At 44.1% G+C, this 24,092-nt stretch overlaps 1 protein-coding gene across 7 annotated transcripts in view; it reads left to right on the top strand.

The window, feature by feature from the left end:
• slmapa (sarcolemma associated protein a) overlaps window positions 1-24,092 on the top strand; it is a 56,242-nt gene that overhangs the window by 3,691 nt on the left and 28,459 nt on the right. For 5 of the 7 annotated variants that reach the window (XM_010874672.5, XM_010874708.5, XM_010874690.5 and 2 more), the window contains exons 2-9: window positions 10,217-10,364; window positions 14,047-14,119; window positions 19,351-19,387; window positions 20,910-20,972; window positions 21,131-21,226; window positions 21,686-21,757; window positions 23,302-23,442; window positions 23,703-23,840. In XM_010874672.5, coding sequence (XP_010872974.1) covers window positions 10,217-10,364; window positions 14,047-14,119; window positions 19,351-19,387; window positions 20,910-20,972; window positions 21,131-21,226; window positions 21,686-21,757; window positions 23,302-23,442; window positions 23,703-23,840 — 768 coding nt within the window. Of the gene's footprint in view, window positions 1-10,216; window positions 10,365-14,046; window positions 14,120-16,575; window positions 16,640-16,765; window positions 16,783-19,350; window positions 19,388-20,909; window positions 20,973-21,130; window positions 21,227-21,685; window positions 21,758-23,301; window positions 23,443-23,702; window positions 23,841-24,092 lie in introns of those variants that run through there. The other 2 variants (XM_010874716.5, XM_020054009.3) reach the window with 2 other exon arrangements.

Below are 24,092 nucleotides of genomic sequence, written 5' to 3'. Positions count from 1 at the left end.
AAATGCAGGCGTGTTTACTTAAAACACAGATTTGTTTGTCTGTTTTTTTATTTTTTTATTTTTTTTTGAAAACGCTGATTTCTGAAAGCTACCATGCAACCTGTGTCTCCATCTAAACAGCCTTCTAGGTGCAGCTGGCAGCGACGAGGGTTTAATATAGACAAAGAGATTACACACCCCAAGCTTGGAATGCAGTCCTGCACTGCCAAACTGCCACTACTACTCCTAGTGCTTTATAAGTGCTGCAGCCCTCACTCAAGCAGATGGATAAAAGCAGTGCAGAGAGGCCCCGTCGCGTGTGGTCACAGAGAGGCCCCGTCGCGTGTGGTCACAGAGAGGCCCCGTCGCGTGTGGTCACAGAGAGGCCCCGTCGCGTGTGGTCACAGAGAGGCCCCGTCGCGTGTGGTCACAGAGAGGCCCCGTCGCGTGTGGTCACAGAGAGGCCCCGTCGCGTGTGGTCACAGAGAATGGTCCCTCATTCTACTCTGTCCGACGGTCCTACCTGTTGACCACTCGCTGCTGGTCTGCAGTAACCTTTCTCATACTGTTGTGATAACTGGCTTTATTGCGTCATGACTCTTGCTTAGTACTGGTTTCCAACTAGTGAATGTAACTTCCTAATGCACAGGCCTAGGTCTGTGTTGCCTCTGAAAAACTGGGGTCAACAGTCCTGTTAAGCTAATGCTTCTATATGTGCATATTAAAAAACAAAGCTGTCTGCTATAAAGGTTCCTTGGACCTCGTCATCACCAGATGATATCTATGCAATGTTTACCCGTTATGTTAGCCGGGGGCATTCCTATCCACTGGGCTGCTGCTCTGTGTATATAAGGGCACACAACGTTCAAAGTCTTAGTGGGTGTGATCATGTCATTATATAGGAGTGACTATGCTAATTTGGCTGTTTTATCAAATCAAATTTCTGCTAGGCGTGGCTCCGATAATAGTAGTGTTTCAGAAGTAATAACGCCAGAACCTTTCCATTACATCTACTCACTTCATATTACTAAACATAAGCTGACCAGCTCATAGCCCACAGCGCTAAATCCAAAGGCCCTCCAGTGAATAGACTTCAGCGTGCTGTTGCTGCCAGCAGCACAGCTTTCCGGCTGACAGTTGGTCTGCTGTCCCGGCGTGTGAACCCGCGATCACCTGCTTGGCGACGTGACCACCCTCCCCGACAACATTGCAACCGTATGGGCTACGTGAGCAGTAACACCTGGGCTACTCATTGGCGGTATGGGCTACGTGAGCAGTAACACCTGGGCTACTCATTGGCGGTATGGGCTACGTGAGCAGTAACACCTGGGCTACTCATTGGCGGTATGGGCTACGTGAGCAGTAACACCTGGGCTACTCATTTGCGGTATGGGCTACGTGAGCAGTAACACCTGGGCTACTCATTGGCGGTATGGGCTACGTGAGCAGTAACACCTGGGCTACTCATTGGCGGTATGGGCTACGTGAGCAGTAACACCTGGGCTACTCATTGGCGGTATGGGCTACGTGAGCAGTAACACCTGGGCTACTCATTGGCGGTATGGGCTACGTGAGCAGTAACACCTGGGCTACTCATTGGCGGTATGGGCTACGTGAGCAGTAACACCTGGGCTACTCATTGGCGGTATGGGCTACGTGAGCAGTAACACCTGGGCTACTCATTGGCGGTATGGGCTACGTGAGCAGTAACACCTGGGCTACTCATTGGCGGTATGGGCTACGTGAGCAGTAACACCTGGGCTACTCATTGGCGGTATGGGCTACGTGAGCAGTAACACCTGGGCTACTCATTGGCGGTATGGGCTACGTGAGCAGTAACACCTGGGCTACTCATTGGCGGTATGGGCTACGTGAGCAGTAACACCTGGGCTACTCATTGGCGGTATGGGCTACGTGAGCAGTAACACCTGGTTGGCCCCATTGGCGGCATTGTGAGTTAACTGGGAAGTGAGCTCACGCTGCGTTCTTACCTCTGTTACACCAGCTAGCTTCTGTAGTAACATTATTTTATTTGACAAACAGAAAACAGCCCCCATGTTGTCGGCTCCAAACACATCCAAAGCACTGCCTAACCTGGTCTCCATCACTAGTGAGGAGATGAACCCAGGCGCTGCTGCCCTGTGCATGTCGTGCACTAGGCAGAATGGGGTGCAGTTTGGGACTCAGCCCTCACATTGCAATTCTGTCCGGGGTTAGGTGGTGCTGGTCCGCCTGGGGGGGGTTTCTGTCGGAAGTACCCACAGCTTTAGCAGACCCTGCGCTGTTCTCATGTCTTTTGCTGTCGTCTTGACAACTCTTGTTATCCAATGCAGAGTTGTCAGCCGGTCCTGTTGATCTTGGCCCGGAGGTCTCGGCACACCCTTAGTGAAAAAAATCCTACTCCGTGTTTTGGTGAAGCAACAGGTAGACTGGAACCTGACAACTTGAAGCCACAAGTCTTGATTTCGCTTCCACTGGTTGCCGTCTTGATCCCAGTGTTACTGAAACCGGTGCTGCATGTCCTCACCCAGCTGCTCCAGGCACTTTAGGTGACTGGTAATGTTGGACATCAGTCTGCCAGATCTGCTGGTTTCCCTTTGGTGCATCTTTTGGTAAACCCCTCCCACCTCGCAGTCCTTTTGTGCGGGGGGGGGACAGACTGCTAATCCTTTGAGAGGGATCTGTAGGTCTGACTCCTAGCGGACGCAGAACAGAGACTCAGCAGTTCCCAACTGGTGCTGTGAGGGCCAGGAATAGGCCCCAGGAATGTGGATGGGCTTCCCTCAACACACTTGCCTCTTCTGAATGTCTGTGCTTAGTCTCCCACTATCCAGGGCTTTTGAAAACGTCTCTCTAACTGAAGCAAAATGGACGAAACAGGCTTACCTGAATGTTGTCCAGTTGAATATGCATCCGGTTGGTCCTCTGTACCTCAGAACCCCCTCCAGCCTCTGTCCATGTCAGCCGTAGGGCCTTGATCTGCTGCCCCCCCCCCCCCCCCCCTTTGCTCGCACCCGACGACCCAACATGTCTGCTCTTCATTGTATTCACATTTGACCACTGAGGGATTACCATATTCATGAGGCGACCTAGTAGTGGCTTTGTCGGTGTCTGTCTTTGTGTTGTGGGTTAATGGAGTTGGACAACTCTCCCCTCCAGTAGCGCTCTCTCGCTCGCCTGCTCTCTTTGGTGTAGAGTTGTAGTCAGTGATGTGACAGTGTGTGTTTATAGCTGCAGCAGCCCAGAGCACAAAGTCCATAGACTTTTAGCCAGCCTGTCTGTACAGGTCAGCAGTGTGTAGTGTAAAGACACACACGTCCAGTCCTCTGAAGCCATTCCAGCAGGTGTATTCTCTGACTGTAGTCTGCCTGTGTCTTGTGCACAGTGTATTTTACAGGGACTAATCTGTAGTCTGCCTGTATCTTGTGCATGGCTTATTTTACAGGGACTAATCTGTAGTCTGCCTGTGTCTTGTGCATGGCTTATTTTACAGGGACTAATCTGTAGTCTGCCTGTGTCTTGTGCATGGCTTATTTTACAGGGACTAATCTGTAGTGTGGCTGAGTCTTCAGCACAGTGTATTTTACAGGGACTAATCTGTAGTGTGGCTGAGTCTTCAGCACAGTGTATTTTACAGGGACTAATCTGTAGTCTGCCTGTGTCTTCAGCACAGTGTATTTTACAGGGATTAATCTGTAGTCTGCCTGTGTCTTCAGCACAGTGTATTTTACAGGGACTAATCTGTAGTGAGTCTTCAGCTCTGTGTATTTCCTGTGATTCCGAACTGTCTTGTCACTCTTGATGTTGCTGTGTATTTCCTGTTGGTCTTACCCTGATTACGAAATGTCCGTCCCTCTTCATAGCTTGCAGAACCACAGTGATCCAGCCAAGCCTTCTTCGACACGACCAGACTAATACGCCGCGCCTTCATCTCTCTTCACCTCATTGACTCACTGTTCCCTAAACACATTGACTTTTGTTTAGGTTATTTTCAATGAGAGATGTGTCAAATGGGAAATTGGCTTAACGTTTTAACAGGCGTTACTTTATCTTTATCGTTTTTCCCGCTGAAACACTGAGTGGGCAGGATCGTGAAACGTCACAAGATTTAGCAAGTGTCTGTTGGTATTGTGACAGGGTCATCAAACCGACAGATTCATGCGATAGTCTCCATGTGGCAAGTTGTGGAGGACTTTCTGGCTAATCAACCGAAGATGGAATAAAAAATGGAATAAATGTTAAATTGAGAAGGACAAGCTAAAGCACTGTACAGGTAGACCTGTAATTTCAGCAATAATGTGTCAGAAAGGTAGAAAAGGCACTGTTGGCTTAATGTTGTTTCTTTTCTGAGTTTGCCAGTGCTAGCTAGCACACAGCTTCTCTCGGGTTGAAGTAGTAACCTCTACTATGTAATCAGAATAGACTATAAATAACAAGCAATCAGTTCATAAGAGGTGTGCTCAGTCCTGCTCCCCTCAACGCAGTTGCCAGCTTCAGTCTATATTCATCTGCATTGAACTCCAGCTAATTCAGCAGCTGTTGTTCTGTAGTTACTGTGAGGCTGTTTTGTCTCCTGACATTACTGCATTATTGCCTTAAGGAGTTTTTATTTATGATCATTGGAATATGATAGGTGGTGATTGCTATACAAAATGGTGTGAAGAAAAATAAAAATGTATCGTTTCTTGTTTAGGTATTTTCCTTCACATTAAGGATATGCCAGCCATTAAAAAAAGTATTTTAATTTGGATAAAATTTTGCAGAATTTTCTTTTGATACTGGCGACAAAGCTATTTTTTGAAAAATATATTACACTACAGGTGACACTTGTACAGTCACAATTTTTCTCACGGTATAGCCCTCCAGTAAAATCAAAACATCTCAACCTAACAAATCCTCCCCCCCAAATTGCATTTACACAACAATGCGCATACGCAATGCAACACAAATTAGTTTTTTTTCCAGTCCCTTAAGTGGAGCAAGCCTAGAACAGCAAATATCTTTTACTGTGTGACTGACTGACTATCCCCTTTTAAATAGCATAGTGGTTAGAAGCGCAGACTAACAAACAAGAGGTCCCACGTTCGAGTCTCTAGAGTCAAAGCAAATTATGCATTAGGATTTGTTCAGGATAGACCGAAACTTCGCTGTGTACATCCTTCGGTAGCTACTTTTATAGTAAGCCTAAAATGAAACTGTTTACTATTATATTGTGACTATTTCTAGTGGATTTTGGAATTATGCATTAGGATTTTTTACCAGGATAGACAAAAACGTATCTGGCTACTTGTCCTTTCACTTGATGAAATGGTCAGTTATCGTCACCTATATTGAAAGTTATTGTATCAATGACATTCATGAAGAAAGAAAAACTAACGTTGTTGTGCCATGAAATAAAATGGCTTTGGCAGTGTAACGATCATCTTGAGTCTTGCTGGCGATTGCTGAATTCTTATGACTATTCCAATTAATAATTTAGTAGATACTAGCAAACCTATTACTGGTTAATAACCTATTAAAACGAGTACAAAAAGCCATACAGTTCATAGGTGCTATTTGTGGTGGAAGTAAGCTTAAGAAATATTAGTCAGTTCAACACAATGCTTAATGGTGTCCAGCGAGATATTCTAACTTGGCGTGATGTTAAGGCGTGACGAAATGATCTAACGCTGAAAGGCTATACCGACAGTTGACATGTTTAACTCCTTTAATCTCACGTGGAATATCCAGGTTCGAATCCAGTGAGGGCAACATCATTCCTCACTTGTAATCGTGGGCTGTCTGAACTAGGCTATCCTAGTTCATTTTTGTTTTTTGGGTTTATTTAGTCCTGCGTACTGGAATGTCTTCGAAAATGCAGGAAGTATGGATCAGAAAGTTATAGATTAATTGGATATTTCAGTTTTTGGCATGTTCTGCCCAATCGTCCACCCAACAGTGGGGTCGAACATGTCACAACATGTAGTATCACACAGATGTTTTCTTCTTTGGTTAGCTTAGTCACTTTATGCTCAAAACGGCTGTCTCTGAATAGGGCTACCACCAACCCAAAACTTATTTGGCAATTATCTGGCAAATGACTCAACACCAGATGATGATGATGATGATTATGAAGGAAATTATAGGAAATAGAGATCAAGATGAGACCTGACCTGCACAGATTCTTCTGACAGACTCCTGAAGTTGACTCACAATTACTGCTCAGATGTAGCTGCACGTCCTTCTTGGGATCATTTATGTGATGACGAAAGGTTGCATGGGAGAAATGGCAAGCTTTGAATGGGGGCAAATGGATAAATGATTAACTGTGCTAGAAATAGATGTGAGGTGTTTAAAAATAATATAGCCTAGTAAATGATATATTGAAGAGTACATTTAATTAGTTTAACTGTTGGGAGGCAATGGAAGTAATGAAAGAATTGATCCCAACATGAAGCTGTTCATGAATCCCCTCCTAGACTCCTATTAGAAGCCTCTATCTACTAACTAATGAGACAATATGAATTCCATGTACGGTGTATATTACTGTGTTGCATTGGGGGTTAAAAAGGCTTTTTTTATTAGATATTTTAAATTAAGTTCTATGCATTTCTCAGGATGCACCAGCTTATAATATTCTTTATTATAAAAAATGTTATTTCAATACAAATTTTGTCTAGTTTATATTTCTCCCCTCATTCTTTCTTTTGAAAATGTACACAATACACACTATATACACTCACCTAAAGAATTATTAGGAACACCTGTTCAATTTCTCATTAATGCAATTATCTAATCAACCAATCACATGGCAGTTGCTTCAATGCATTTAGGGGTGTGGTCCTGGTCAAGACAATCTCCTGAACTCCAAACTGAATGTCAGAATGGGAAAGAAAGGTGATTTAAGCAATTTTGAGCGTGGCATGGTTGTTGGTGCCAGACCGGCCGGTCTGAGTATTTCACAATCTGCTCAGTTACTTGGATTTCCACGCACAACCATTTCTATGGTTTAAAAAGAATGGTGTGAAAAGGGAAAATCATCCAGTATGCGGCAGTCCTACTGTGCAGGCTGGTTGTGGTGGTGTAATGGTGTGGGGGATGTTTTCTTGGCACACTTTAGGCCCCTTAGTGCCAATTGGGCATCGTTTAAATGCCACGGCCTACCTGAGCATTGTTTCTGACCATGTCCATCCCTTTATGACCACCATGTACCCATCCTCTGATGGCTACCTTCAGCAGGATAATGCACCATGTCACAAAGCTCGAATCATTTCAAATTGGTTTCTTGAACATGAGAATGAGTTCACTGTACTGAAATGGCCCCCACAGTCACCAGATCTCAACCCAATAGAGCATCTTTGGGATGTGGTGGAACGGGAGATTCGAGCCCTGGATGTGCATCCCACAAATCTCCATCAACTGCAAGATGCTATCCTATCAATATGGGCCAACATTTCTAAAGAATGCTTTCAGCACCTTGTTGAATCAATGCCACGTAGAATTAAGGCAGTTCTGAAGGCGAAAAGGGGTCAAACACAGTATTAGTATGGTGTTCCTAATAATCCTTTAGGTGAGTGTATTCACACCGCAGACTTCTATTTTGAAGGCAAAATACGAAAACCGAATGTCTTATTGTTGCAGCCGAATCTCTAATGTTCCCTGCATGACACTTATCTATTGTCGTTATCGATTTGTGACCGTCTTACTACTTACTTTTGGTTGTCGCTCAGATGTTGGCTACCTTCTTTATATCATTGTGACAGCCATTAATTATTACAACTTGTACTCTTAAAATGTTCACCCGGCACAGCCAGAAGAGGACTGGCCTCTGAGCCTGGTTCCTCTCTAGGTTTCTTTCTTAGATTTCGGCCTTCTATTGGAGTTCGTCCTAGCCACTGAATTTCAACACTTTAAACACTCCTTGGGGTTTCAGGCTGGGTGTTTTATAAAAGCACTTTGTGACATCTGCTGATGTAAAAAGGGCTTTATAAATACATTTGATTGACGTGCTCACAATTCAACACACCTGCATATGCACAGACACAGCTGGTCACGTTTCTTTGACGTCACTGGCTAGTTTGATTCTCCAACAACATCATGCACCCGAAGTTCGCTCAGCTCTGATAATGGTGTGATGGTGAACTGTGCATGATGTTATATTGCGCAAAGCTTGAAAACATAATCATATTTTATAAAAATATTCAGAATTTCTGAGGTGGCGCATCATAATTTTGCAGCGGCTGGGCGCCTCTGATTAACAATCACCTGAACCTGAATTTCTTCTGGTATTCCAGAGTAAGCAATGTCGGCTACCCTCTAATTATTGACTAATTTACATTATATAAATCCTGTCTATTAAGTATGAATAAAATTCACCAATAAATAGCTTGCTAGTCAAATGGGTGTCAAGGGTTTAAATGAAAGACATAGTTTGCTGCCTCCTGCTATAGGGATTTTGAGCTGTCTTTTTAAATTGGTTAACTAGCTGCATACTGGGGATGTAACGGCGCCTGTATCCATACCATTCAGTACAGGATATTTGGTTCGGAATGAATATACTCTGGTTCTAACCACACCTTTTTGATTGCGAAACAAAAATTCTAAACTCAGTTTCCCCCCAGAGATGGCTCTTGGAGCCGTAACATAGCAACTGAAGTAGCCTAGCACATGTAATGGAACCCCATAAATAAATATGACTGACACGAACGACAAGCCAGAGCTTGAGGACCGTCACACTTACTTCAAGTCACCAGTTTGGTAAAATTACTTTCCAGTTGAAGCTGTACTGGGTGGGATTTCTTCTGTAAAAAAAATCTCAAGCTAATGAGGCCCTCTAAGAGTTGTTTAGCAACACAGTTCAGTGCCAGTGCAATGTCAATTTAGAATTTTTGGAGCTTGCCGCTACTTTCCAGACAATGCTGTTCTAGCAATACGATTCCAGCCAATTGCTTTCTGCGATGCTACTTGGGAAATAGGGTGCCATTTGGAATTGACCAATTTGCGGTGTTACGCTTATAGAAACTTAGTATAAATGACTAATAAGTCCTTCTTATCCTTGTTTAGTAGGTCTGTGGGTGTGTCTGGCTGTTAAGGTTGGCTTTAAGAGCGAGGGGACCCTGCAGTAAGGGCTGTCTCAGCCTTGACAGGGGATGCCTGTTATCCTCTCCCGTGCAACTCCTGTTTTCGGTGGAACGCAGACCGGTCGATTGTCTAACTGTTTGTTCCCTGGCAAGTAGTTGTTGCCCATGGGGGGAGGTAGAGTAACCATGGTGACCCGAATTAGGTGTTTGCTTTCTGTAGGTTGTGACAGCAACAGTGTGTTTGAGTCAGCCCGTGGTACCTCTTTCTCTGGAAACTCATCAGGATTTCATTGTGTAAACAAACACTTGTCACAGGACCCAAGCCTGGAAGCCAGGACCTGAAAGAAACACCCCATGGCCTTCTGGAGGAGTGAAGATGGCAACTACAGTTTTATCAAATGAGTTATGTTGGTCCTTCAGAGTCTCCCTCTGGTTTCAGATAGGCTGAAGACATGAGGGAGGAATGACCGCTCATCCTCTTATTCCTGAATGGCTGTGTCAGCTGGTATGGTGGGGGAGGGGGGTGGGGAGACTATATACAAGGGAATATTTGAATTTGGAACATTACGCAGGTTACTGAGAGCATGTCGTTTTATAAGAGAACGGCTTGTCATTCACTACACAATACATACAGGCTTGGGTCAGATTGTTTTTATTCATTCAAAGCAAAGTTCCAAAACATAATATAGAAATATAACAGGAGTCCAGAAGCCATTTTACAAAGCAAACCGGCACACTCATTTATACTAATTAGTGATGTGTGATCTCGGCAATAGACGATTCAGCCCAAGTAGGCCTGACGGGTGCTTTCTGTTATTAGCCTGAGGTGGCCTGCCGAGTGTCTTTACAGGGAATGGCTGTGGGGACAATCGGAGGCAGGCCCTGTTTCCAAGCCCAACTTCCTCCTGTGTCCTGGGCCTTTAAATTATTCATTTGTTCAGTCAGTCTCCCCACACAAACCCAAGCTTCATTAGAATGACATAAGTGCAGTGAGGAATGTCACTGTAGGCGGATAATGCTTCTCCAAAAGGTCGCTCCGGGTCTGTGGGGGGGGGGGGGGGGGGGGGGGGGGCAGTGGGGGGTTTGGTGTTGTAGAGTTCAGTTGTGTTCTGTCATGTTCTTACTGCGTTCAATGAACTCCTGTCACTACAGCTTCTAGTGTTGTTGTCTTGTTGCAGTTCTACCTCCAGGACACTAAGAGCAGCAACGGGACGTTCATCAACAGCCAGCGTTTGAGTCGAGGGTCTGAGGAGAGTCCCCCTTGTGAGGTCCTCTCTGGTGATGTCATCCAGTTTGGGGTCGACGTCACGGAGAACACACGCAAAGGTACGCGCAGAAGTAGCAATTGAGATTCTGTCCCTTCTATTGTGTGGGGCCTCTATGGGGACATACTGCCACCTACTGGGCTGGAAGACATTGAGCCTGCCAGCTACCGTCCTCTAGGTTACAACACTGTTTATAATAATTGGTTAGATGAAAAGATCCCAACTGGGTTGGAGACGTTACCTCTCTAGGAATGTGGTGGGTTCTAGATCTTGTTCTCTGTCAAAGGATATTAGCGGAGGTGTTCTGGAACTAGAACCTGGGATGGTGGGATCCTGTTAACAGATTGATCTTCCACTGCTGTCCTCTTAACTGTCTAAAGGTCAGCCTACTAGTCCAGCCCCCCAGACCAGTTAGTAAACACAACACAGAAGACCGCATCATATTCAGGTCAGGTTTTCAGCTTCAGTAGGTTCTGGCTGATCTACTGTACATTCTAGATAACCAGGAGCCAGAGGCCACTTCAGGATATGTAGAGAACCTGATGGTTGTTGTTTGTTCATGCTGTTGCGTGCGTGCATGGTTTGGAGGAGGGGTGTTTATGCAGTGTATTTACGGGTTGCAGGGGTGTGTGTTTGTTTGGGGGTAGGACTGTTGAAACCAGATCTCATGTAATGTCTGCTTTTCTCCATATCAGACACGATGCAAACACTATCACCACCGTTTCTTACTGACTTACTATTCAGTAGTGCTGAGCCGCCAAACTAAAATGGTGGTTGTTTATGTATCACTAAATAAGTTATTGATTGGTTGTTGTTTCACTCTAAGTATTTTGATTCTATTTCACAGCTTTTCCTACCCTTCCATTCATGTATGGGATAATGTAGTAATTAACTATCATAAGTTATAATTTGTTCATCTCAGCATAGCTATGTTAATAATGTATGTTAATGACATTGATCCTGAAAGATGTATCCATCAATGGCAGTAGATCAGAAGTATTTCTGCCAAACCACCATGTTTTCACCAAATTTACACCGGCGAAAAGGCTGGATAATTATCACATCTCTGAAATTTACACAGGCGATAATGCTGGATAATTATCACAACTCTGAAATTTACACCGCCGATAAGGCTTGATAATTATCACATCTCTGAAATTTACACCGGCGTTAAGGCTGGATAATTATCACATCTCTGAAATTTACACCGGCGTTAAGGCTGGATAATTATCACATCTCTGAAATTTACACCGCCGATAAGGCTTGATAATTATCACATCTCTGAAATTTACACCGGCGTTAAGGCTGGATAGTTATCACATCTCTGAAATTTACACCGGCGTTAAGGCTTGATAATTATCACATCTCTGAAATTTACACCGCCAATAAGCCTGGATAATTATCACATCTCTGAAATGTACACCGCCAATAAGGCTGGATAATTATCACATCTCTGTGCAAATACTCCCGACCTATGAATTGATGCAGTAACATACAGCATATAGTCCCTCCACTGGTGTTAATAATTCACTGAGGACAAGTACGATGCTTAATGACAGTTGAAAGTCATGTGAAATAACATTAGCCTATAGTCCATAGTCTGTATAGTGAGTGGGGGGTGTACTTTAGTGATTTGTGTAGAATCGATAGGCTGGGTCTGCTTGTGGCTGATAACATGTATGAAGGGATGCTGGTTTTAGTCACACTTTAATTTTGGTGGGTCCTGAATGATAGATCTGCACCAGCCTTTGAACGGTTGCATGATTGACTTGGTGGAATGTAATTCTGCTTGTATTACTTAACATCACTGTCAAACCACCATGCTTACGGTCACGTTACAGCGATCATGTTCACCAAGCCGCTGGTAAGGTTTTTTGCAGAGGGGAAGAATATTAATGTACTGAATGTTTAATTAAACAGTTCAATTCACTTTGTTATTCTTGGTTCTTGGTTGTAGATTGATGGCAAAAAAATAAATGTAATCAGTGCATAACAAAATGTGGAAGAAGTCACAAAGCCCTATATAGAAGAAAGATTGCTGCAAATGAGCAGGTGCATTTATTAATTTCATACTGATTAAATAAATATACAGTGGGGAGAACAAGTATTTGATACACTGACGATTTTGCAGGTTTTCCTACTTACAAAACAAGTAGAGGTCTGTCATTTTTATCACAGATACACTTCAACTGTGAGAAACGGAATCTAAAACAAAAATCCAGAATCTGCATTTTATTGCATGACAAGTATTTGATCACCTACCAACCAGTAAGAATTCCGGCTCTCACAGACCTGTTAGTTTTTCTTTAAGAAGCCCTCCTGTTCTCCACTCATTACCTGTATTAACTGCACCTTTTTGAACTTGTTAGCTAAAACCCAACCCGGGCCTGGACATGCTTGAGCTGGGACCACAGTCTCAAAGAAAACCATTAGTAACACACTACGCCGTCATGGATTAAAATCCTGCAGTGCACGCAAGGTTCCCCTGCTCAAGCCAGCGCATGTCCAGGCCCGTCTGAAGTTTTCCAATCACCATCTGGATGATCCAGAGGAGGAATGGGAGAAGGTCATGTGGTCTGATGAGACAGAAATAGAGCTTTTTGGTCTAAACTCCACTCGCCATGTTTGGAGGAAGAAGAAGGATGAGTACAACCCCAAGAACACCATCTCAACCGTGATGCATGGAGGTGGAAACATCATTCTTTGGGGATGCTTTTCTGCATAGGGGACAAGATGACTGCACCGTATTGAGGGGAGGATGGATGGGGCCATGTATCGTGAGATCTTGGCCAACAACCTCCTTGCCACAGTAAGAGCATTGAAGATGGGTCGTGGCTGGGTCTTCCAGCATGACAACGACCCGAAACACACAGCCAGGGCAACTGAGGAGTGGCTCCGTAAGAAGCATCTCAAGGTCCTGGAGTGGCATAGCCAGTCTCCAGACCTGAACCCAATAGAAAATCTTTGGAGGGAGCTGAAAGTCCATATTGTCCAGCGACAGCCCTGAAGGATCTGGAGAAGGTCTGTATGGAGGAGTGGGCCAAAATCCCTGCTGCAGTGTGTGCAAACCTGATCAAGAACTACAGGAAACGTATGATCTCTAATTGCAAACAAAGGTTTCTGTACCAAATATTAAGTTCTGCTTTTCTGATGATCCAAATACATGCAATAAAATGCAAATTAATTACTTAATCATACATTGTGATTTTCTGGATTTTTTTTTTTTTTAGATTCCGTAACTCACAGTTGAAGTGTACCTATGATAAAAATTAGACTTCTCCATGCTTTAAGTGGGAAAAAGCTGCAAAATCGGCAGTGTATCAAATACTTATTCTCCCCACTGTACATAAATCACCAAATAAGTAGGCTTATATATATATATATATATATATATATATATATATATATATATATATATATATATATATATATATATATATATATATATATATATATATATATAAAAGCCTACTATATATATATTTGCATGGCCTTTATGGACTGATTTACACATTAAATAATGATTTTGGTTGGGTTTTAGTTCCAGCATCCAGTCACCTCTGACTGAGGTAAGGCAGGTGGGTTAGAAGAGACCTGCCAGCCGCGTCTTGATTGTCTTTGGGGAGACTGATGGCTAATGCTAATAAGCTAGGGCTGTCATATTTCACATGTAGTGTCTCACATTCGGGTGGATTAATGTCTGTCTCTCTCTGTGTGTGTCTGTCTCTCTGTGTGTGTTAAAGTCACCCATGGCTGTATAGTGTCTACAATCAAGCTGTTTCTACCAGATGGCCTGGAGGCACGGCGGCGCTCAGAGTAAGAACATTTTCAAAAATATTTCTTTATTTACAACTAATTTTTACCTTTATATAACCATGTGCCATTTTCTTTAAGTCAGCTTGCAGATGCATGTTTTCCCAGCACAGGCTGTCATGTTTTCTCGGGGCAGGCTGCCATGTCATGTTTTCTCGGGGCAGGCTGCCATGTCATGTTTTCTCGGGGCAGGCTGCCATGTCATGTTTTCTCGGGGCAGGCTGCCATGTCATGTTTTCTCGGGGCAGGCTGCCATGTTTGAGGGATTCCACCCGTTAAAGAGCTCCAGTTGCAGCTTGTAGATGATTATAGTCAGCTTGCAATTGTGATTGTTGAGAGCAGCAGTTCAGAGTTCCAAACCTAGTGTGTTTTGATTGTACCCCCCGCCTCACTGCCAGTCCCCTGGAGGCTAGCCCTGTGGAGGCAGAGGAGGCTAGCCCTGTGGAGGCAGAGGAGGCTAGCCCTGTGGAGGCAGATCCACCTGATTGTATTAGTTCTGACATTACTATTTAAAGCCCTCAGTGAATGTAGGTACTTCATAACTACTGTTATTCCTGTATCAAAAAGAGTCTTGGGTGGTGGGCGTGGTCAGGGGTGTATGAGGACGTGGCCGTGGGAGTGGCAGTAGACAATGTTGGCCCATCTCCTCACAGTATTTATTCAGTTTAGAGGCCCCTGCCTATCTTGATGATAATGTTTAAAAATAAAATGAAATTCTCAACTTTTCCCCATGGAGCTGAGAATTATTTCCTGTAAACATAGCTCACATATTTAGCCTTTTTAGTATTAATTGTTGCCACAAAATGTTCTGACAATAGCCCATCAGCAAAATTGTCGGATTGCTTAGAATCTTTTACAGAAACTTTCATTCACGTTTTATAGGCATTTAGTGGACCCTCTTATCCAGAGCTGTTTGTTAATAAATAGGTGGATGAGTTTATTACCAGAATATGCCAATCATCACAAACAGGCTGATCACAATATCTGTAATTTTGTAAGTCACAAAGGTGTAAAATATGAAAATAGATGGACCAGGTAATAAACATTAATGTTTCAACGCCACAAACAGGTGTGCTTGGATAAGTATTGATTTATTGGTGATAAGGTTTTGTTTTCCCGCTTCAAAATGCAACTCATGCCATTAAGCAGACTTCTTTAAAAAGCAGATATTTAAAAACATGTTTTGGATTATCGTGACAAACTGTAGCGCCCGCTATGTTTGGGCAATATGGCCCAAAACTGTCATCACAATATAATCTAGTTATTATGCCAATAAGATTATTAATCTTGATATATTTATTCATGTCTGTCATTATAATCTTAAAATATGCTTTAGAAAAACCTTTTTTTATACACCGTTTAAGCATAAAGTTAAATGCATGAGGTCAAGAAACTAATGGGTTTTGCTTTCTACAACTTATTAATAATGTCTAAAACAAAAATCTGAATAGTTCTAATAAGAACACTGGCATGCAGCCTTGTAACTACACCCCAAATGTCCTTATTCTGAATCCATTAATAGCAAAATTTACAGTATTGTGATATCAGCAATTACATTATTAAATTATTTAACAACTCACAATATTAATTGAATTATTGCCCAGTCATTGTGCCCGCCAGGTTTCCATGTTTTTATGAACAATTAAATATGCTGCTGACTGTGTTTTTTGTTGATGTCATCAGTGTGAACTATTGGTTGTTGCAGCGCTACTTTACACCTTTACTGACAGCCCTCCACAAAATAAATAACATCTAAAACACCTTCAATGACAGCCCTCCACAAAATAAATAACATCTAAAACACCTTCACTGACAGCCCTCCACAAAATAAATACCATCTAAAACACCTTCAAATGATACAAATGAAATAAACATCAAGTTGGAGCCCAGGCTATGCAGGAACTGGAATGGAGGCGTGACCGGATCCCAGGCTATGCAGGAACCTTTAATGGAGGCGTGACCGGAGCCCATTAGGATGCCATGAGAGATGTGACAATGTGCCATTGAATGTTTTGTCTGAGGGACTCTGCTGCTCTGCCTCAAGTCAACATCCCATTTGCGTTTTTCTGGTCACATTCACCAGTGTTCAGAAACATGAAGAACAGGAAATGTGCAGTGGCATGCAGCGTTGATTGGGGGAAAATAATTGCGCTCACTCTCACACACACGCACACAGAGGCAAGCATTCAAACAAACAGTACAGAGAAAACATTGAGAGCTGGAATGTCATCCAACCTGTGTGTTTCCTGTAGGGAACACTGTTATATCACTGCTGTCTTGTTCTAGTCTTGTTCTGGTCTGCTTTCACAATTTCTACCAGAATCGAAGGGGGTTAATCGTTACCATTTTCTCAACGCTTTACTGCCTGTGTCACATGTTTTTGTGTGTTGCTCTTTGACTCTTTCACCTGGAAGGGCCAGGTAATGATTGAGCGAGGGAGGAGGCCCTTCAGTGTGTCGCTGTGACAAGGCTGATTTGGTGAAACCTTGACTGCTAGCAGAGCCGTTTTCCCGGATCTCTATGGTAATGGAGCTGGCTGAACTGAAGTTCATCATTTGTCAACCAGCAGGGTTATGTTGATGGAAATGTGGTCCATCTCCCCCCAATGGACTGGTTATGGAGACTGGCTGTGTGGCTGGGGGATTTACTGACTGTCAGTGGCTTAGGTAAATGGCTGGGTGCTATAGGTTTTGAAGAGTGTGTTTGTAGTTTGCTATCTAGTCTCGTTTTTTGGAGGAGCTGTGCTCTGGTAGAGCAAATCCGTCGCTGTTATTTGAAGAGCTGGCCTCTGGTAGAGTGATTCTCTTACTGTTTAATCAAGTAACCTGTTGTTTTTGTGGTTTATAGGTGTTGTTTCACTGAGAACATTCTGTGTGAGGCTTTAGTGTTTTTGCCGAAAACTAGGAAGGAATGGGGCGGTGTGCTCTGAAGGTGTGGTCTGGTTATATGACTGTGTGGTTTATAAAACAATACTGGTGAGACTGGGACCAGTCTCTGATCAGTCCTGCCTCAGAACCACATGCTAGTTTAATAGTACAGATTCCAATACAATGGGAAGTTGAATTGCATAGAAATCCTCTCCCTTTGATGTGATTGATTTGATTACATATGGTTGCTGTCAGGCGGAAACCTTGTATCTACGAAATCGCTACTTTTCAGGAAGTTAAGAAAAGTTATTCAACCAACATTCAAAGTTGGTATTGTCTTTAATATATCGTACGATTCTTGCATGTGTCATTATTATTAATGTTTTACCAAAATCAAGCTCAAATGGAGTTAGAAGGTTTTTGAATAGCGGATGGGGAGATTAGAACGGCCACTTCTGAGGCAGTAAGGGCATCGCATCACGTTATCAATTTACAGGATTCTAAGCTTATTGTAGCTACAGTCATGTGAAAAAATTAGGACACCTCATTAAATATTCAGTTATTCATTAAGAAATGTTCACATATCCATGTCTAATCTTGTTTTATTCATCTCTGGAAAAGAAAGTGATCTAATTGTAGGTAAACAGCAAAAAATAACATTGTTTTACTCATTAAACAAAAGACATCAACCTAAAAACATATTCTGAGGAAAAAGTTAGGACACCCTACCCCCTAATACCTGGTGTTTACCCCCTAATACCTGGTGTTTACCCCCTAATACCTGGTGTTACCCCCTAATACCTGGTGTTACCCCCTAATACCTGGTGTTACCCCCTTTGGCTGAAATAACTTCAGTGAGACGCTTCTTGTTACCCTCTACCAGTCTCTGACATCGGTCTAAGTGAAGTTTGCCCCACTCCTCAATGCAGAATGCTTTAACCTGTGTGATGTTTGAGGGGTTTCTTGCATGTACAGCCCGTTTCAAGTCACCCCACAGCATCTCAATGGGATTAAGATCTGGGCTTTGACTGGGCCATTCCAGGACTCTCCATTTCTTCGTTTTCAGCCAGTCCTTGGTGGATTTACTGGTATGTTTAGGGTCATTGTCATGTTGCAGGGTCCAGTTCCGCTTCGGCTTAAACTTTCTTACAGATGGTCTCACATGTTGCTCCAGCCCCCTCTGATACACTGTAGATGGATTCTATGATGGTGAGCTGGCCAGGTCCTGCTGCAGCAAAGCATCCCCAAACCATGACACTTCCACCTCCAAGCTTCAAGTTGGTATGAGGTTCTTTTCCTGGAACGCTGTACTTTGTCTTCTGTTCTGGTGTCCATATAATTACATTTTAGACTCATCTGTCCAAAGAACATTAATCCAGAAGTCCTGTGCTTTGTCTACGTTCTCTCTGGCAAACTTCAGTCTGGCCTTAGTGTTTCTCTTGGAGAGTAAAGGTTTCCTCCTTGCACACCTCCCGTGAAGATTAAACTTGTGCAGTCTCTTTCTGATTGTAGAGGCATGCACTTTCACATCAACAGTCGCCAGAGCCTGCTCTAGGTCCCATGATGACATTTGAAGGGTTTTGGAGACTTCTTTTAGCATCTTGCGGTCTGCTCTCGGGGTGAACTTGCTTGGACGGCCAGACCTGGGCGTGTTGGCAGTTGTTTTGAATGTCCTACACTTGTACACTATTTTCCGGACAGTGGAATGGCTGATTTCAAACTCTTTTGAGATCTTTTTAAATGTCTTACCAGACTCATAAGCTGCAACAATCTTCTTTCTGAAGGCCTCAGACAGGTCTTTCGATCTCACCATGGTGTTCACTGTCACGTCAACAGTCAGGAGCACACCAAACTGAATGTCTGAGGTTTAAATAGGGCACGGCTCCTTCAAAACGCTGAGGACCAATGTTCTAATCATGTGCGCCTGATGTGATACACCTGTGTGTGATTTCAGCCATTTGACTGTACCTCCAGCCCCTGAACTGCTTTGGGGAAGGGGAACAGTCCGCTAATAAGGTTGTACTCACTGGTGACTGTCTGACTGTGAACTGGTTTAAGTGTGTGTTCCCCTGACTGACTGCTAGGTGCTGTACCGTCAGACTGCATCCAACTGTCCTTCATTACTCTGTTGGGATGTGTATTAACAGTAGTTTGAAGGGCAAAGGTCAAGATGCTTCTGCTGTTTTTAAACGTTCTTTTCTCCCATTTGATTGCCAGCACATATAGGTTGTTAACTGTATAATGTCTTGTATAAATTGTTCAAGTAAACCATCCTCATATGTCTCATGTCTTAATGGTATGAGCTGTTGAATTACCTTTCAACTCGCTTTGAACTGAAGTCTGACCCCTGACCTTTTCTGTCCACAGAGTCATCCAGGCACCTTTACCACTTCCTGTTGATAAGGTTGGTGGCAGTCTGTTGATTGTTCCCGTCTTAATTTTTTTTTTTTTACCTTACCTGGTATTTTTGTGCTAATAATGTAATAGAAAATTAACTTTTAGTGGATCAAAATTGTGTACAATCCATCATAAACTATATGCAACAGTCTTATACATTGGTCCTCTAGGGGTTCTGTTTTCTCTGTGTAACCAAGCCTACTACGTGTAGCTCACAAGTTAGCAAACCAAACGGAACCCTGAGATGGAGCAGATGTTTGGCAGGGTTGGAGTTGTGCAGAGGGAAGGTTTTGGGAGGGAGGCAGTTTTTTTCTCTGTTTGAACATCTTTGCTTTGAGGGAATTTAATTCACACCAAGTTCACATCTCAGGACATCTCTGGAACTGGCCACCTTTCAGGAAGTGCTACTTCTGTGTGAATGTTATCAGTCTTATCTATTATCAACCGCAGTTGAACGTTGTGCAACGAAGCAGTTTGTCACAAGTGTTCCTGTCCGCCACTTCTGCCATGATGGTGTCGGCTTTTTAAATTGGTTCTGTTTCCTTTCACGTGTCTGTATTTAGTCGTGTCACATGGGTGAAATCCAGGTAGGGAACTTTGGTTCCCAGCTGATTCAGTGGCTAACATGTCACCTGTACACTGACTCCCAGTCTAACAGAGGTTCCTCTCATCCCTGTGACTTCATATCCCCCCCCCCCCCACCCCCAGTCTAACAGAGGTTCCTCTCATCCCTGTGACTTCATATCTCCCCCCCCCCCCAGTCTAACAGAGGTTCCTCTCATCCCTGTGACTTCATATCTCCCCCCAGTCTAACAGAGGTTCCTCTCATCCCTGTGACTTCATATCCCCCCCCCCCCCCCCAGTCTAACAGAGGTTCCTCTCATCCCTGTGACTTCATATCTCCCCCCCCAGTCTAACAGAGGTTCCTCTCATCCCTGTGACTTCATACCCCAGAGAGGCTCTAGCCAGGTTCCTGTGTCAGGACTCCTAATATCATGAGACAGGGTGCCGAGGTCACGTCTCAAATCGAACTACGGATCCTCTCCTCAACACCTCTCACCTCCATGTTTGACAAGACCTGGTCAAATGCTTATTTTAGGTCCCAGCAGACTGTCCGCTCTGCTCACAGCGCTGTGGGCCTGTCTGTTCCTCTCAGTCACAGGGTGTTATTTTTGGTCCCGGTGGGGGAGTGGGGGGTTGCCCTGTAATATTGTAACCTTGCATCACACATCAGCTCCTGTGAATGATGTCAGTATGAAGCAGCTTCCTACTGACATGGTGCATCAGACCAGAGACCTCCCCCCATTTCTCTGTACATGCAGCTTCCTCGTCCTCCGACACCGCAGTGTTGATTAAAGTAGACACTTCCTTCTGGGTTATTTCTCTCTTACACTCTGCCTCTGTGTATCTCATGTGTTTTGTGTGAACTCGGGCCCTGCCTCAAGATTAGTCTGTGTAGTTACCTGAGGTGAAGTCAGGTCAGCCGAGGTGGTTCATACCTGACTGTGTCCCCCCTGTCCTTCCGGCAGGTGGCTGCCAACACTCCCAGCATGTACTCCCAGGAGCTGTTCCAGCTGTCCCAGTATCTGCAGGTAAGTGACACTACTGACCCCTGCTGGCCACCGGCTGCCACTGCAGAGGTTCAGCTACTATGCTGCATTAAGTTCTGTTGAGAAATAGGATGGACTCAGAGCCATAATGAGGAGCTTCCTCACCCCGCTCTCTCCTTCCTCCACGCTCCTCCCATCAGGAGGCGCTACACAGGGAACAGATGTTGGAACAGAAGTTGGCGACACTGCAGCGTCTCCTGACCAGCACACAGGAGGCCTCTGAGAACAGCTGGCAGGTACTACTGTTATTACTGCTATTACTGCGTGATATACCATTTATATTACTACCTAATATACTATTATTACTACCTGATATACCACTTTTATTATTTGAAATATAACATATTACTATTTCATGTCCTACTGTTATTACGGTCTCATAACTAATGTTAGTGTGCACGGTGAGGTCCGGTCTGACTTTGCACTTCCACTCCACCTTGGAACATCCCACTCAGGCCCAGTTCCACTCCATGTTTTCATTGCAACCCCCTAATCAGGGACTTATTTAGACTGGGGACACCAGGTGGGGGCAAATAATGATGAGGTAGAACAGAAGGCTAAATCCCATGATTAGGGCAGATTTGAATATGCCTGCCTTAAGCCATTACCATTAAGCCACCTCGCCACCTCCATCGTGAATTAGTTTTACCATGTAAATGAATGATGCATGACCCATGTCTCCTGGTCTCGGCCAGGCTCTGATCGACGAGGATCGGCTTCTCTCACGGCTGGAGGTGATGGGCAACCAGCTGCAGGCGTATTCCAAAGTGAGTCACCTTATCTACTGGAGATACAGTTAGGTCCAGAAATAACTGGACACTGACAAGTTTTATTTTGGCTGTTTACCAAAATATATTCAGGTTAAATTTAAATCATGAATCTGGGCTTAAAGGGCAGTCTCAGCTTTAATTTGAAGTATTCGCATCTTAAGTGGAGGAAGGATTTAGGAATTACGGCTCTTTAATATGTAGCCCCTCTTTTTCAAGGAAACAAAAGTAATTGGACAAATGACTCAGAAGCTGTTCCATGGACAGATGTTGGCTGTTCCTTTATTTCTTCATCAATTAAGCAGGTAGAAGGTCTGGAGTTGATTCCAGCTGTGGCATTCGCATTTGGAAGCTGTTGCTGTTCCTTAGACTGCAAAAAAATATTCCATCAGAGAGAGACGGAACGTTAGGAGTGGCCAAATCAACTGTTTGGTACGTTCTGAGAAAACAAGAACGCACTGGTGAGCTCTGCAACACCAAAAGGCCTGGACGTCCACGGAAGACAACAGTGGTGGATGATGGTAGGATCCTTTCCATGGTGAAGAAAAACCCCTTCAGAACATCCAGCCAAGTGAAGAATGCTCTCCAGGAGGTATGCATATCATTATCCAAGTCTACCATAAAGAAAAGACTTCACAAGAGCAAATAGAGGGTTCACCACAAGGTGCAAACTATTCATAAACCTCATGAATAGAGGCCAGATTTTGCCAAAAAACATTAAAAAAAATTTAAAAAAGCCAGCCCAGTCCTGAAACGGCAGTCTTTGGACAGATGGAACTAAGATCAACCTGTACCAGAATGATGGGAAGAAAAAAAGTATGGAGAAGGCTTGGAACAGCTCATTCTCTGAAGCAAACCACATAATCTATAAAACACGGTGGAGGCAGTGTCATGGCATGGGCATGCATGGCTTCTAATGGCACTGGGTCACTAGTGTTTATTGATGATGTGACAGAAGACAGAAGCAGCCGGATGAATTCTGAAGTGTAGAGGGATATACTGTCTCCTCTGATTCAGATAAATTCAGCAAAGTTGATTGAGCTTCTCTTTACAGATGGACAATGACCCAAAACATACTGCGAAAGCAACCCAGGAATATTTTAAGGCAAAGAAGTGGAATATTACAAAGGCTGAGTCGTTCACCTTATCTGAACCCGATCGAGCATACATTTCACTTGCTGAAGACGAAACTTAAGGCAGACAGAGCCACGAACAAACATCTGAAGACAGCTGCAGTAAAGGCCAAATCATAACATAGGGGGAATCCCAGCGTTTGAACTCCATGCGTTCCTAACTTCAAGCAGTCATTGCCTGCAAAGGATTCTCGACAATGTATTAAACATTTACATATTATTTATGATTGTGTTGATTTGTCCAATTACATTTGTCCCTGAAATAAAATTAAATATAATTTTCCTATAATCTCCCTATCTCTCTATCTCCGCAATGAGTCACCTTATCTACTGTAGTTTTCTACACAGTTGCAGGCCGTGTGTCACAGTAAATACATGTGAGTTGTGGGATTGAGTCTGTGTCTGTCTCAGATCCAGACAGAGGATGGTGTGCGTAAAGAGCTGGTGGCGCTACAGGAAGATAAACACAACTACGAGACCACGGCCAAAGAGTCCCTGAGGCGGGTCCTACAGGAGAAGATCGAGGTGGTCCGCAAGCTGTCAGAGGTGGAGGTGAGACACCTGCCTGGAAGTCCCTCCTTCGTGGGGTTAAGGGTTGCCCAGCTGGCAGGGCTCGGTGGCGTGGGGTAAAGGGTTGCCCAGCTGGCAGGGCTCGGTGGCGTGGGGTAAAGGGTTGCCCAGCTGGCAGGGCTCGGTGGCGTGGGGTAAAGGGTTGCCCAGCTGGCAGGGCTCGGTGGCGTGGGGTAAAGGGTTGCCCAGCTGGCAGGGCTCTGTGGCGTGGGGTTTGTTTTGACGCGTATTCGTTGTTCCAGAGGAGTCTGTCCAACACAGAGGATGAATGCACCCATCTGAAGGAGATGAATGAGAGGAACCAGGAGGAGCTCAGGGAGCTGGCCAATAAATACAATGGAGCAGTCAACGAGATCAAGGACCTCACAGACAAAATCAAGGTAGGGCTCCTTTATCCGTCCTTACGGGCCTCCTCCCACCTCCTCACCTCCTTAACCCAGTGGGAAGGTCCATGGTAGTATTGCTCCTTCAGGATGTGAGGTCATCGGGACATTTATTCTGCAGGGGTTAGTTAGGAGACAGGCTTTGAGGTAATCGTTTTCTATTTATCTAGCAGGGGTTAGATGACAGCTTGTTCTGCTAAAACACCATGCCTGGTAGCCTGTTCTCCACAAGCGCCTTGGGTTGGCCCA

Source organism: Esox lucius, chromosome 2 (genome assembly GCF_011004845.1).
Source record: "Esox lucius isolate fEsoLuc1 chromosome 2, fEsoLuc1.pri, whole genome shotgun sequence".
In the NCBI taxonomy this organism is placed as follows: Eukaryota; Metazoa; Chordata; class Actinopteri; order Esociformes; family Esocidae; genus Esox; species Esox lucius.
This window is presented reverse-complemented; position numbering and strand designations above follow the sequence as displayed.